The sequence below is a fragment of the Sinocyclocheilus rhinocerous genome, unplaced genomic scaffold (genome assembly GCF_001515625.1).
Source record: "Sinocyclocheilus rhinocerous isolate Xijiao unplaced genomic scaffold, SAMN03320098_v1.1 scaffold107, whole genome shotgun sequence".
Lineage (NCBI taxonomy): Eukaryota > Metazoa > Chordata > Actinopteri > Cypriniformes > Cyprinidae > Sinocyclocheilus > Sinocyclocheilus rhinocerous.
The window spans coordinates 43,513-59,414 of NW_015635024.1; the positions used below are offsets into that span (position 1 = coordinate 43,513).

The 15,902-nt window shown below is 33.2% G+C and overlaps 1 protein-coding gene across 1 annotated transcript in view; it reads right to left on the bottom strand.

Annotated features, from left to right (window-relative positions):
• Positions 1-14,782: 14,782 nt before the first annotated feature.
• Positions 14,783-15,902, bottom strand: part of ccdc86 (coiled-coil domain containing 86) — a 4,137-nt gene continuing 3,017 nt past the window's right edge. Inside the window, exons 3-4 of the mRNA XM_016560173.1 lie at positions 15,335-15,409; positions 14,783-15,230 (exon numbers count right to left, since the gene is read on the bottom strand). Of these exons, the coding sequence (XP_016415659.1) occupies positions 15,093-15,230; positions 15,335-15,409 (213 nt within the window). The 3' untranslated portion in view covers positions 14,783-15,092. The remainder of the gene's footprint in view (positions 15,231-15,334; positions 15,410-15,902) is intronic.

A 15,902-nucleotide genomic window follows, 5' to 3' on the forward strand; every position in this document is an offset into this window, starting at 1 on the left:
CCCAAACCCCCAAACCCACACACACACACACACACACATGTCCGGTGAGCGAGAACAAAGTCAATAGTTGTGGAACTCTGCTGTCAAGGCTATTTTATTTAATGTCTACAAAGGACACGACCGCTTTAGCGCCCTGAGCACAACAGCTTTAAGTTGTCTAATATGACACGGTCTCCCTGCTACATTAATAGTAGTAAGGCTTTCCTCTGTGTATAGTTATCCTTACAAGTTCAATTTTAGCTGTATTTTTGTCCCCTTCAAAAATTGCTCTTAAGAAATTTTATGTTTATTGTCCCCCCCTACTGTTAGACAAAATGTACGTCCCTGTGTCATACGCCGATCGGTCTGCGCAGCGCCGATGCATCTAAAAAAAAATATCGTGCCTCAAACACCGCGCGTCACATCTGCACTGCACTATAACAGCCTGCATCATTCCTGTTCAAAACCTGTTGCACAAAAACTTCCGCGTCCCATGCCGTGACTGATAATATTGCAATAGGCTAAAAAATTGCCAATTTTCATGTCTTAAAAAGTATGTGACAATATAATTACTTATATATAACGTCATGTATGTAGTTTTTTTATTCAGTAATACATTTAACAAAGTTTTACTACATGTATAGCCTAGGCTACATGTAATAGGTACTGTGTGTATGTATAAATATATGTTAACATATATGTACAATATATATGAGAACGTGTATGTATGTATTGTGATAATATATATTGTGATATATACATAATATTTGAATATATATTTATATGTGCGTGTGTGTGTGTTACCGTGACCTTAAAAGACATCCAGTTGTCCACATATCTTAATATTTTTATATTTCTTTCAGTACATTTTTCTTATACATTACACATATTTTCATAAGCCAATGAAATGGGTAACTATGCAACCAATAAAGTGAGATACAAGTTTATGAATATGTTTCAGCTTTATGTAAACATGTGTTGTTTTTATTGCTTTACATTTTTATATCAATATTTACATGGTCCATGCATTTATTGCAGTATATTTAAAACTATCCCATATATGGAAATGTATTGTTTAATATATTGCATTATATTGTCCAGTTTATTCCCATGTATTTTTGTTTTCGTAAGTGCAGTGCATTCACAGAGACTGTAGATTAGTCAGATCAGAAGAACTGTGCAAATGCTGAGTGAATTACAGTCAGTTGTTTGGTGAGATGGGTGGAGGTGGACTGTCAGTTTGTAGGTTGTCACAAAAAGTACTTTGATGAGTCTCACAGCTCTAGGGAACTTTCAAATGGCAGACAAGGGTGTGAATAAACATAAAGAGAGATGCTTCCTCGTGCTATCTGCCATCTTTTTGCATAGCTCAGTGCAAAGAAAGAGAAGCAGGAATTTTGGACTTTTTGTTTTTCACTGCTGTCTCTTGTTGTTGGCCACAGTCCCACTATTTTACGTAGGATTTCTGCAGTCTTGTTGATATAAATACTGTCTTGTGCAGTAAACAAGGTGGTATAATTTACTCAAAAATAAAACTGAAACCTGTTTGACTATTTCTTCTGTGAGGAATGTGATTCTGAAGAATATTTTGGCCACTATTTTTATATAATTTTGATTATTTTATATAGTTTATTAACTTTCTTTCATATTTTAGTGAATGAGGACTTGGCTGTCAACCTCCAAAATTACAACTTGTTTCTGACCAATTTTATTTATTATAAAAGCATGTGCATCATTTATACATTGCGGAACTAGGAAGCCTATCATGCGTAAAACACCTCGCGTCACGTCTGCACTAATCATAACAGCCTGCATCATTCCTGCTCAAACACAATAACTTCCGTGTCAAATGACTGGCAATATTGCAATAGGCTATATATTGTGTTATTTATATATATATATATATATATATATATATATAGTGATAATATATATTGTGATATATCCATAAAATTTGAATATATATGTATATGTATATGTGTGTGTGTGTGTGTGTATTTGTGTGTTACCATGACCTTAAAAGACATTCAGTTGTCCACATATCCTAATATTTTAATATTTCTTTCAGTACATTTTTCTTATAAACATCATTCATATTTTCATAAGCCTATATGACACATAAAACTATGTGTATTTCATAACACATAAATCTATGTGTTAACTCATACAAGAGAAATAATTCAATATAGCTATTACATAAAAGTAGAGCAGTTTTTGTTTTTATTGCTATATATTTTTAAATCACTATTTACACGGTCCATGAATTTATTGCAGTATATTTAACCCCTTAACTGCCCCCCCCCATTTTTGAACATAAACGTGAAAGTGCACTAACCAAACTTAAATTGTAATAATTTAAGAACGCTTTGGAATACAGACATAAGTTTGGTCTCTTTTAAAGGAGACAATCAGCAGATTATTGCAGAACTCATTCAAAAAATGAAAGTATAAAAAAGTTATAGAAGTTTATATATAGGCCTACTGCAAAGAAAATACTGTACTAAATTGTTTTATTTTATATCAAATAAATATTTTACAAAATATTTTTTAATCCAAAATTACTATAAAATTGAAGCCTTATGTCTTAATAAATTATGTTTCAAATATGAAGTTGATATAAGAAAATCCCCTGTGGAATTTCCCTGTGAGATTTTATTTAGGGCATTATGGCAAAAAACAAAAACAAAAAAAAAGCCACCGGGTGAAACCCAAACTCCATTGAACATTTTTTGATGCATTTTTCTGTCACAAATATACAAATATGGAATCCTGAGACTCAGACCTTTCCAACGATGTGTATTTTGTCAAGATTATAAAAAGTTTTGATTGTAAAAGACCATAATACATTTTTGTAATATGACACCGCCCACTAAGGGGGAGGAGACCGCTAAAAGATTTTAAAGTACCATTTCCATGGTAACGCTATGTCAAATTTCTAAATGGTTTTCACAGGATGAATTTTGAGTAATTGAATTTTTACTAAAATATGATAGGGAAAAAAAGACAACAAAAAAGAGCACCAAGTTTACAGGACAGTTTAATGAGGAAAAATTATGAATTAATAATGTTTCTAATAATCATGACAACTCAGCACAGCATTCTGAAATTTCCTTTTTTTTTTTTTTTAAGAAAACTAATATTCTTATTTCATTTTGAAATTCCTTATGGTTAAGTTTTAATTTCCTAACAACTTGAAGAGTAACAGATTAAAATAATTTTTTTGAGTAATTGAATTTTTACTAAAATATGATAGGGAAAAAAAGACAACAACAAAAAAGAGCACCAAGCGTCCGCCAGTGGGCGGTGACAGTTTAATGAGGAAAAATAATGAATTAATAATGTTTCTAATAATCATGACAACACTGCACAGCATTCTGAAATTTCCTTTTTTTTTTTTTAAAGAAAACTAATATTCCTATTTCATTTTGAAATTCCTTATGGTTTTAATTTCCTAACAACTGGAAGAGTAACAGATTAAAAAAATTTTCCAAGACGCTGTGATAGGACAGTCCTGCGACTAAGCGGTTTGGGAAATGGATGGATGGAAAATCCAGTGCAGTGCTTCCTGCTCGACAGTGTACAGCTGCATTAAACAATATGAGACTATGTGATGTCATGTATTACACACACCTTTCCTTATCAGATCTCAAAATACTAAAGAAATTACCCAACAAACCTTGGGCTTCTATTACGTCCTTAATGTCCAGGAAAGAGGTTTCTGACAAGCCGCATACTTTCAAAAGCAGAGAAATGTAACAATACAACAATGCATGACACACCCAAAGTCTCTGTTCTCATTGCGTCACATGCCTGTGAGTGTGCACAAACTGTCCAAACTAGCAAAACAGACACATTCTGACCCTTAGAAACAGACTGGATTTTTTCCCTTTCGCTTAACAAAAAGGGTCTTGTTTTTCGTGTCATGTGCAGTTGTGACACACTGTGTGTCAACAGGTTTCAATGAATGAAACGGGAAGTTTACTCAAAGCTGTCATAAATATAGGTATTATATGTATCATATGGTGTGAAATCCTCAAAATACAATGACAATCATATCATTTGACTTTTCAGTCATGAAAATGTTTTCAAATACGCTAGCAACTACACATTAAAAATACATAATTCTATAACTCAATTCATTATTTAAATAACATGAAATTGCTTCTCTGTATTGTTTTGAAAAATTTTTAATTGTACATTTTTAACTGATTGAAATCGATTGAAATTGACATTTATTTATTTGTTTGTTTTGTTTAATCCTTTTTTTTTGGTGCTAGGGTAAACGCTAAACAAAATAAGTAAATAATATTTACAATTATTTGAATTATTAATTGTCATTTTTTTACACTGGTGTTATCAATGTAAAAACTTACAAAAATAAAGTTGTATAAATGTATTTCCATGATCAAAGTTCAGAGTATGAAGAAGCTGATGGTGATTTCCCACTTTGTTGAACAAAAAAAATACTTTTTTGCATTGTTTTATTTAAACATATAATTGGTGTTATTTATTGTTTGTGTGGAAGATTTATTTAAAAAGGATTTTGAGTTATAATTTATTTATTATAGTCGTCAGTGGGAAGTATTTGATAAGATATCAAAACCTAAAAAAAAAAAAAGAATAGAAAATTACAACAGTTGCAACCCTTTATTTATTCATGAAAATAAAATGATGGATTAAACTCAGTTTATCCTTCATGACATAAATGTTAAGAGGAAAAAACTGTGTAACCAGTGTAAGGTTTAATTTCTCATTAATCAATTTACAAATGTCCTACATGAAAAACATGAAGAATTACTGTAATTAAAAATAAACAAAAACAATTAAATTAAACAAAATTTAAAAATAAATCGTTTTAAAGTAAGGATGTGTTTTGTTCTGCAATGAAAGAAAGTGTGTATTGAATAAACATTTTCTGAGCTTATTAACCTCAAGATATCCACATGATAAGATTTTTTATTTTCTGTTCAACAGACAAGCATGCATCTGTTTTGGAGCAATTTACTACTCTCTGGGAATCTGAAGCATTTGTGACATGTTAACTTTATCCCATAACATCAAGCTCAAGGCAGTTTCTTACATTTGATTGCCTGCAATGTTTTTCTGGTCACACTGTCTGTTTAGAAATGTCCAATTATTTACTCTATCATGCAATGTTTACCAGCAATGCATATTTGAATTTGCGTAAGAGCAGGGAGTGGCTCTGATTTAATTAACTGAGAGAATTTACCATAGGTTTGCAGGTGAATAGCCACCATGAATAGAGAGAGACTGAAGCATCTGCACTGGGCAAATCCCTTTTAATTAAGAGGAACTTCCTTTACTTGTGTGCAGACGATCACCTTTTCTCATGCTAGAATCACTCTTACACACAGCCACTGGTTTACTGTTTTTAGAAATATGATTTAAGACATGCAAGTTAATTTTTAAATATTAAACTTTCCATTTTAGAAACTGAACGTTGCATATATATTGCAAATGTATTTACATATCTGACTACAGACGATCAAGCAAACCAAAATTAGAGAGACATGCAAATCAGAATTCACATATGCTTTGATCTTCACAAGAAAGGCCTGATTTTTTTTATGGAATTTGTAAAATAATAAATAAATCCAAATTTATAAATTGAAATTTATCAAGTAAAATAAATAAATTGAAATCACATTTCTAAACTTTAATTAATTCATATTAATATAATGCATTTTCAGTTTAAGATTGAAAGTCTGTATTTGGAAAAACTGTAAAATATTAAAAATCTATACAGACATTTGAAAAGTAGTGAACATAATTAATGATAGCATGGTTAATAATAATAATTATAATAATAAACAGTTTCAATATGGTTTAAATATTCTATACAAGTTTAAAACTGTTAGTTCAAATAAAAATAAGTGCCATTAGAAGAAACACCCACATAGAGAATAAAAGTGACTATATTGTTGTACATTACTGTATGCAGCCAACTTCAGGCATGACTGTGCAGAGGTTGAGGGATATTTAGTCAGCTGTTTGTAGGTGTGCCAGTATAAGAGTGACACCTTGTGGTTTTAATATTTTTTGTCACAAATGTGTCATTTAGCTTTTTGATGACAAGAATCGCCCCAAATATCTTCTTGCAAGGGACCCTATAAAGGGCTATTGCTGATTAATCTTGGGCTGTCAACAGAGTAATCTCAGAGACGAGAAACCTCCGGTTAACTTACTGTATGTTTTTTATTTTTTATTATATCTATAATTCAGACTCTACTGAATAAATACTGAATAAATGATATAATTAATATTTTAATCAATAAGCTAAATATTTCACATTTATAGAATGATTGCATCTTAACAGTTTAGTTTAATCAAACTGAGCAAACTACAATCAATTACAGAGCAATCAAATTACAGAAAGATACATCTGATCTAAATTTTTGTCTTGAATTACACTGAAAAATGAGGGCTGTGACAATAGCAACAATAACATAGTGAATAATAAAACATTTTTTTATTTATTTATTCTTGGAATTACTGAATGATAATCAAGGGTTATCTTAAAGGCACAATATGTAATTTTCGCCGCTAGAGGGCGCGTATTCAAAATAAACAAAGAGACAAAGGCGTAGTTTGATGATGCTGTGATTGAGTGTGGAATCATGGGAGTTGTGGTCTTCATCCCCGCAGCCGAAGCAATCCGACGGGACTCGGGCAGAAATCATGTTCATGGCTCTACAAAACCAAAACCGGAAATCGAGGGGTTATGACGTCATTGGCAGGCGACACAATGACACTATGGACACGCTCTGTGTCACTAGTTAAAATTGCTTATTTCTCTGGATTTAAACATTCTTCGAAACATTTGGGATAATGTAAGTACACAAGTCAGCAAAATATATAACACTGTTCTAGTGGTTTTTGGATATTTTAATAAAAAAATCTTACATATTGTGCCTTTAAGGTCATCTTAAAGGTGCCATAGAATGCATTGATACAATATTTTATCTACATAGAAGGTATGTGGCTTAGGTAAGGGCAAAAAATCTCCAGAAACGGTTTTACATGTCTTATGGTATGTCATTTTCATGTACAGATCTGTTATTATTCAACTGTGCCAAGGTAAATACAGTTTTCCATTCTATGGCACCTTTAAGGACTCATTTTAATTAACATGTAGGTCATTTTTATCCAAAGAGCAATTTTAAACATGAACTGTAGAGGTCGCCCTAACAACATATTTTGCTTCATTCGCAGGAAAAGGAGAAGAGAAGTCTGTTATAATAGTGAGTAAAACTTATCAGACCTTCATCTGCACCATTTGTCATTTATATTTAAAACCATTAAATAAGGCAACATATTTTCAGAACATAATTAGCCAATGACAAATCTTTAAAAAATATGTTTGTATACGCTATTAATGTATGATCTACCCTAAAATAACAATAAACAATACTTTTAGTGTTTGAATAATCTCTGTTAATATTCATTAACAAAGATTTATGACTTAATTAATGACTTTACTTCACCAAAATAAATAAATAAATATTTTTCTATAATTATTCTTTCAGGTATTTGAAGACACGCAGTGGTTTGCAGACTTCCAGTTGGACTTGTCTCAACAACACTATCTTTTTGTTCTTTCAAAACTATCTGAAATGTCAGATAATGAAATATCTGGCACATAAACATTTATACCATTGGACTTGCCATTATATGTTTCCTGCTATCTACAACCAGGAAATTATACTCCGATACTGCTACCTGAAAATGATGAAGTGAAAGAGAAACTTTGTTTAGGAATTCACCTGTCTACCCTTCTTCTATTGTGGCACTAATAAACACACCCAGTCCTCCAGATTCTCACCAAACACATGATTTACAAGAAGCGAGGGCTCGGCACTGCCACCAAACTAACCATATGTTCACATGACCGAAATGTTATGAGATACAGGCCTGTGAAAGATTCCTGGAAACCACAGCACTTTGTCTCACAGTTCAAAACAAGCTATAGTTTTCCTCATTGTGCTTTACAGCATGTTGATTTATTTATAGCCTATTTGGTGCACAATGACTAAGGATCTACACTGGTCACAAGTCAAAGGATCAAATTTATGATAGGCTACTATGAAAGCTGACGATAATTATTAGTTTAGCCATCTTGTTGTGCCATTCGTGGTTATTTGTATTTGATTGGAGGTCATTTTATCCCTTTCTCCAGAAATTGTGGATGATACATTTATACAGAGTCAAAGCGAACGTGTTTTGTTGTCAATATAGGCTACAACCTCCATGTAGCTTCACAAACCCTTCCAGCTCAGTTACAGATCACAAGGAAAAAAGTGTAACTTTTTATTTTATTTTATTTTTATTGATTTATTTATTGCAGTCAAGTTCAATGTCTGCTCATACTATCACAACAACCCAAAACACACGGCTGCTTTCAGTTTTATATGCTTTTATTTACATGAGCTGGGCTTGTATTGTTGTTGTTTTTTATTGATGATTTAGAAACAATACCAAAAAAAAGCATTTTACACAGCTTTGTTATCGAATGCATAAACTGTAAATAACATACAGTTGTACAGTAACAATGTGATACTATTTAGCGTGGCTGTGCATACATTTCTCATTTATTTTTTGCTATTTTTCACATAACCTTATTAAAACAATGAATTATTATCTTATTTAATATTTTATGTCTTTTATATCCTTTTAGCTGATTTTCCTTCACCTGGTCCATTTTTTTAATGTTAAAATGTTTGTTTTTGTATAGAAATGTATAAATTACATACACAAACAAAAAATCTAATCATTTAGGCATTAGATCCAAATTCGGTACAATGTTTCCAAAACTTTGATGTTATATATGATACATCATATGAGCTAACGGTAATGTAAGATGGTACATCATAACATATGGATAATATAATCAAGGCACATTTACTGTCCCAGAGTGTGAATTATTACAAATGATAGTGATAAATGTAAACAGAGATAAGAAGACAACAAGAAAAGTCTTTTTTTAACCTCCATGGCACTTCTGGTAGATGATGAATGTGGCTTCTGGCTTCACCTGGAGCTCAGACAGCTTCTTGTGCAGCTGAACTGGTTTACCATTGTAGACCAGATTTCCACATCCTATAAGTTCTGGTCTGAGCTTCTGCACCTTCTTTTGCAGTTTTGCGATGGTATCGATGCTCCTCACAGTCACAGAAATCTTCATGCCATTAGAGCCATTGAAGACGTTTACAGTAAAGCGTTTAGGACCTGCAGGTGAAACTGGCTTTTGAACCTGGAGAACGGCGTGGGTGTTGTTTTCCAACGGTTCAGGGAGGGGAACAGGGTCGCCTTTGGGATGTTTGGGATCTCCTGTGACACACTGCTTGGGTCCACATGCTTCAGGCTGAAAAAGGATTGGAGCCTGAAAGAGATTCAGGATATTCAGAGAATGTCACATTATGACAATAAAACCAGCACAAGTGACGATCACAGCATTTTCATAAGACCATACACTACACCAAGGGTCTTCAACCAGGGGTCCGCCAATTAATGTTTGTTCACAAGTAATTTTTCGTTAAATAATTAAAACATGGGTAAAATAAAACAACATCACAGAGTCAGTTTTGAATATAAACACCCGGAAACAAAAGCAAGAGCACCCTCAGTTGATACTGCAATGATATTATAGGCGAAACAGATTTAGCAAACGCGTTTTTGAGTTTGAGCTCTGGAGAAGATAAAATGTTCCTGTTTACAGCGTGTTTTTGCAGCGGTGAGCAATATAGCCAATCACAGACTTGTTTGTTGATCTCTTGAACGCAATGACCAATCAGAGGTGTTTAAGGTAGAATCCGCTCACCACTCAAAACGTGTTCAGTTTTTATTCAGTGTTGAATTATGTTCGCTCTCGCGAATCCTCTCTCATTAACAAACAACGACACGATGTAAGTAAGAGATCCATTATGCCGTGCAGACAACTATAAATAATAGATTACTAGAAAAATATTCGTATCAACATATTTTTCAATTTCATTCCAATTTTTTTGTAAAAGTAATGCCTTGTAAATAGTCATAAATGTCTCACTACATTGCTGTTCTTGTCATGCTGGAGTCCTTGTTTACACATTTTATTTGCACTTTATTAGAAAACCCTCACTTAGTGATTTGATTCTTAATTGTCCATCTCACAGTAAAATTAAAATGTTAATTTGTAGTAAACTTGAAGCTAAAGTTTAACAAAATGTGTATTTGTCCATCTGACAGTAAAATTAAAATGTGCATTTTTAATAAACAGTGAGTCCTTGTTTACACATTTTATCTGCACTTTATTAGAAAACCCTCACTTAGTGATTTGATTCTTAATTGTCCTTCTCACAGTAAAATTAAAATGTTAATTTGTAGTAAACTTGAAGCTAAAGTTTAACAAAATGTGTATTTGTCCATCTGACAGTAAAATTAAAATGTGCATTTTTAATAAACAGTTCAGGTAACTGTAAATGTCCACCTGACTAGTAAAATTAAAATGTATGACTCTGCAAATCCATTAAAATAATTTACAAAAAAACTGCATACAACTAATAATTCCTGATTTTTATCTGACATTTTGTTTGTAATGATGCATTTTAACATAAAGGCAGTGATGCATGTGCAACAACAATAATGTGCATAGTTCTGATCTGCTGTCTTAACATACATGCAACATAATATAGCCTAATTTATTCTTAATCATAACATGGTTAGTTTCTATTAGGCTTAATATGTATCTCTGTTTGACACGTTTTGTATCTGGGAAAAACTTTGAAGACCCCTGCACTATACTGTTCTTATTAAAATGTATTTGAAATCATCTTACCAGTGCTGTATAAACTTCTGTAGCCATGCTGCCTTGAGCTGCCAAGCATTCACAATCCAAACTTATGTTCTGTTACTGTACAAAGATCCTTCAATTTATATAGTCAAAGAGACATTTTGGGAATGTACCTGACGTTCTGTGTGTTGTGGCACTAGTAAACATGCCCAACCTTGCCTGGCTGATTTTCATCAAACATGAGATTTACAAGAACTGCACACGAATACCGAACTACCACAACATTGTGAGAGCATTCAGATATGGGAATCACCGTACTTTATCTGCAGTCCAAAACAACTATTGTTTTATTTCATTTTCATTTTAAGCAGTGGTAGTTGATTTATGTGCTATATGTGGTGATGGAAACACGATACATTAAGTTTTAAGTCAAAGAATCAAACCTATATATGATAGAAGAACTTCGTTTTCTTTAGATTACTATTTTACCTTTGTGCAGAGTCCATGGCCCTGCTAACTGTTGTCAGGGAAGAGAAGGGGCAATTGTAATTGCACAGACTCTGTCTACCTTCCATCTTTCAGTATAAGACATTTTATGTCAAAAATAATTCTACCATTAATAAACTCATAATGAGAAAACAGGCCTGTCCAATTTACAGTTGTTGTTTTTTTTTTTAAATGCTTGCACGGTTTTTTTAAACTATGGCTCCATTTCTCAAAACTCTGCACACCAAACCACAAAACACACACACACACACACACACACAACATGCAAAACGTCACACGTATCTTGCAAAAGCAAACACTTCATTCAGAACTTAACTCTTCTAAAAATTGTATTTTTGTGTAGTAACTGTATACACAAACATAAAATAATTAGCCACATACACGCCAAACTACACACAGGTGTGAAAAATGTAAAACACTACTCTCATGTGTCTTTTGCTTGTTCAGAGTGCAGTATAGTGCACATGAGTTTGTCATAGCACTTGCACATACATGCATATGTTGTATTATACACGTATAGTTGTATTTTATTTTATATTTAATCTGTATCTATCTGTATTTTATGTTCTACTGTTAGTGTTATCTGTATGCACCAAGGGTCTGAGAGTAACGCAATTTCAATTCTCTGTATGTATGTGCTGTACATGTGGAAAAATTGACAATAAAGCAAACTTGAACTTGAATATGCACATATACACTGTATATACAGTATGTATGTACAACTGATGAATTTTACACCGTTATGCAACTGAACTGATCAATGCTGAACTGACTTGAGCTGTAAAATGACAGTATTGACTTGTTAGAGCTGTCATCTGTTTTGTATAAAGCGCTTTAGAAATAAAGTTGACTTTATGACTTGGCTTTTATGCATATTCAGTGTGTGTGTGTGTGTGTGTACTGTACATATATACACACAGTATATAATCAAATATACATATATATACAATGTAAACAGAAATGCAAGGAGGTAAACATAATTTCTTTCTCAAAACACTGAGTTTTGATTTCTAAGTGAACAAATGTTGTATAAGTGTTTTCACATATGATCACTGGGTGTAGGTCATCAGTAAATGAGTGGCATTTAAATGGCAGTGTTTCACAAATTAAAAAAAGAGCTGTTAGTTTTGAATGATGTGTGTAATGTAGAGTACTATGTTTTGCAAAAGTTTGTTTTATAATAGCAAACTTAAGTTTAAAGCACGTAGTGTGCTTATAGTTTTGCAGACTTGGACTAAAGATTAGATATATGAGTGAATGGTTTCACTGAGTGGGCCTGAAGTACCACTTTTAGTGTCTAAGCAATTTTTAAAAACTGTAATTGAGTGTTAAAACAACCACTATATTGGCTATATAAATGCAAACAAAGAAATGGTGTAAAATGAAGACATATTTTACATTCTGCTCTATTTCTTTGTGAGCCTGATCATGTGACTCTTTGTACAGACGGTCAGATATTCTTGCTTCTATTGAAGCTCATGATCTTCATATCCCAGATCATGCTGGAGAACATCATTATCAGGTTTTGTTCATGTAGCTCCAAGTGCTGCTGTCATTACAGCAGACAAATTCAATAAAGAAATTCTGGAGTTCATTTGTATGCTTCAATGCAGATTTTCAAGTGATGGATATCATAACTATCCATTTAAATAACATTTAAATCGTACTGAATTATAAAAGAATACAAAATAGCATTTAATACTAGAGGTTTCAGATTATTGCATTTATTTTCATTGAAACAGGAGTCAAATTTACATGTAGTGCAATTCACAGTTACAGTCTTTTTAAAAACATTATAATCTAAAAGTTTAATGCTACCATTAACATATTCATTTAGGAAATTTCTTTAAAAACATCTGTTTGTACATGTTACGAGGTTGCAAATGACAAAATGTTGCCTGGTTTACAAAAGATATGCTAGACAGTTTCCTCTTCTAAGTTCTGTTATTTCTACTACTTCCGTTTTATGTTGTTTGCAGACGTTACAGATGATGTCTCGAAGTGTTCCGATTAAAACTGAAAACGAAAAGGTTTTGTTGTGAATAATCCCTAAAAATATCCTTTCATTTAGTTTTTTAAACAAACCAACCTAAAAATACATCTTTGTTCCATCAGATAAAAAAAAAAAAAACACTTATCTAAACAAAGTAACATTTCTATTCATGTTTTCTTGCAGAGAAAATAACGTTCGTTGTTTAATTTGTTTTCATTTGCATCAATGGCTTGTTGCATTACTGATGATTAATTCGAGTTATGTGTATCCTGATAAATGACTCATCAAACTAGCTAACGGTAATAGATGATTTAGCAAACGTTTGTATTTAAAACACATTATGATACAGTATGATTTATCATTGAGCGTAATGACAAAATACATCTACGTCCCTGTTAACCTCCTTGGCATTTCTGGTAGGTGATGAACGTGGCTCCTGGCTTCACCTGAAGCTCGGACAGTGTCTGGCACAGCTGAACCGGTTTGCCATTGTAGACCAGATTCAGGTTTGCTCCAAGGACTGGTCTGAGCTTCAAGACCTTCTGCTGCATTTTCCCGATGGTATCGGTGCTCCTCACAGTCACAGGAATCGTCATGCCATTAGAGCCATTGAAGACATTCACAGGAAAGCGTTTAGGACCTGGTGAAACTGGCCCTTGAACCTGGAGAACAGCGTGGGTGGCGTTTTCCAGCGGCTCGTGGAAGGGAACAGGCACAGTGTCTTTGGGGTCTCCTTTGACGCATTTCCTGGGTTCAGCTCCAAGCTGATGGTATCGAGCCTGAAAGAGAACCAAGACATTTGTGAATGGAGCACTTTGTCACAAGTCTTATGTAAAATATATTGTTAAATGATTGTCTCCTTTAAAATGGATGTAAAATAATCTTACCAATGCTGCATAAACAGTTGTAGCCATGCTGTCTAACACAGGATATCTTTCTGGTCTTCAGTGTTTCTTGGTGTTTGTTGTGCTCTCTTTGCTTTTATAGGCAAAAAACATGGAAAGTACCTATCTATTTTTTTTTGCCACAGACTCCACCCCCTACAATCACCTCATACAACTTGGTTGATTCCTTTTGCCTAGTTCACCTCAGGCCACTGGAGATAAATTACGAACTATGAAAAGCTTTCAATGGAGGGACATCTGACGGAAATGGTTACAAAAAAAATACCCTGACAAGTCATGTTTTTATTTCCCTCTTGCTTGTTTATTATTTATTTCATTTTATTTTAAGAGTACAACTTTAAATCACCACTTCTGAATCGGAACATTATATTTTTGCCTTTTAGGACTGTAGTTATAGTATATATAGTATTGTTTGGGACTGAAAAGTACCAATCACTCCACCTCACCGTGTGAAAAGTACCCAAGACACTGAAAGTGCAAGCATCTCAACTAGATGAAAAACATCAAACCATGAGTGGAAAGTCCCAAAATAATATTGAAAATGAAACCTCTTTATATCATACAATAAAACAATAACAAAAAGAAAACAATTTAACATGCATGAACCAGGAAGAAATTGACTGATTGATCTATAAACATTTATTTAATGTGACAATCACATACAAAAAAATGTAATAGGTGACAGGTTTTATCCACGAATTCAAAACATATTTGCTTTTTAATTTGCTGTACAAATATTACATCAAATCCAGAGACCTAAAGCAGATTCACAACCCAAGCAGTCAACTTAGTCACAGATCCAAAATGATTACACGTCCCTAGTATTTTCCTTTGTGAGGTTCACATGCCAGTTCATTCAACAGGCACTACACATTTATATCAACAACAGCGTGTTAATGTTTGATGAGATTCTCTCACATCTCTACAAGCTGCTGTTTGTTTTCCCTGCACCCTTCTTGACACTGGCTGGTGTTTTCTGCACCGCTGAGAGCGTGTCTCTTTTCTCAATCTTCCTCAGCTGTTTCTTCTTCATTCTCTTGATCTTTGCTGTATTCTTAATCTGAAAGAGGCAAAGCAGTAATGAGTTATTTAAATAAGAATTCGACAGATCAAAAGTGTTAGTAACAACTGAATTTTTGGTGCAAAATGACATTCTGCATTTACCACTTGCACAATCTCCGCTTTCCTCTCATTTTCTGCTCGTCTTCTCAGGTTTTCTGCTCTCCTCCTCTTTTTCTCCTGCAAACATAGATTAGCGGAAAAAGCACATCTGAACAATGTTCACTCTAATTTCAGCTTTTATGACATTCTCCACAGATCACAATGTCACCGTCACAAAGTTTCTCAGAAATTAACACTTTTATGTAGCAAGGAAGCATTACATAAAGACAGCCTTGGTGAGCATAGGAGACTTGGTACCAACTCCAAACCTTTGAAATGTAGTGTTACTACAAGTAGCTTATTACTATTACTTTTTCTCCAAAACAAAACAACTTAGACAATATTCTAAACTATATAACTATTCTCCGGTTTCACAGATATGACTTAAGCCTAGTCCCAGACTAAAAAGCATGTCTGTTCTGTTTTAAAGTGACCCTATTATGGATTTTTGAAAATGACCTTTCATGCAGTGTGTAACACAGCTCTAAGTGAATGAAAACATCCTGCAAAGTTTTAAATCTGAAAGTGCACCGTGTATGAAGTTATTGTCTCTCAAAAGAAAGAGTCGACG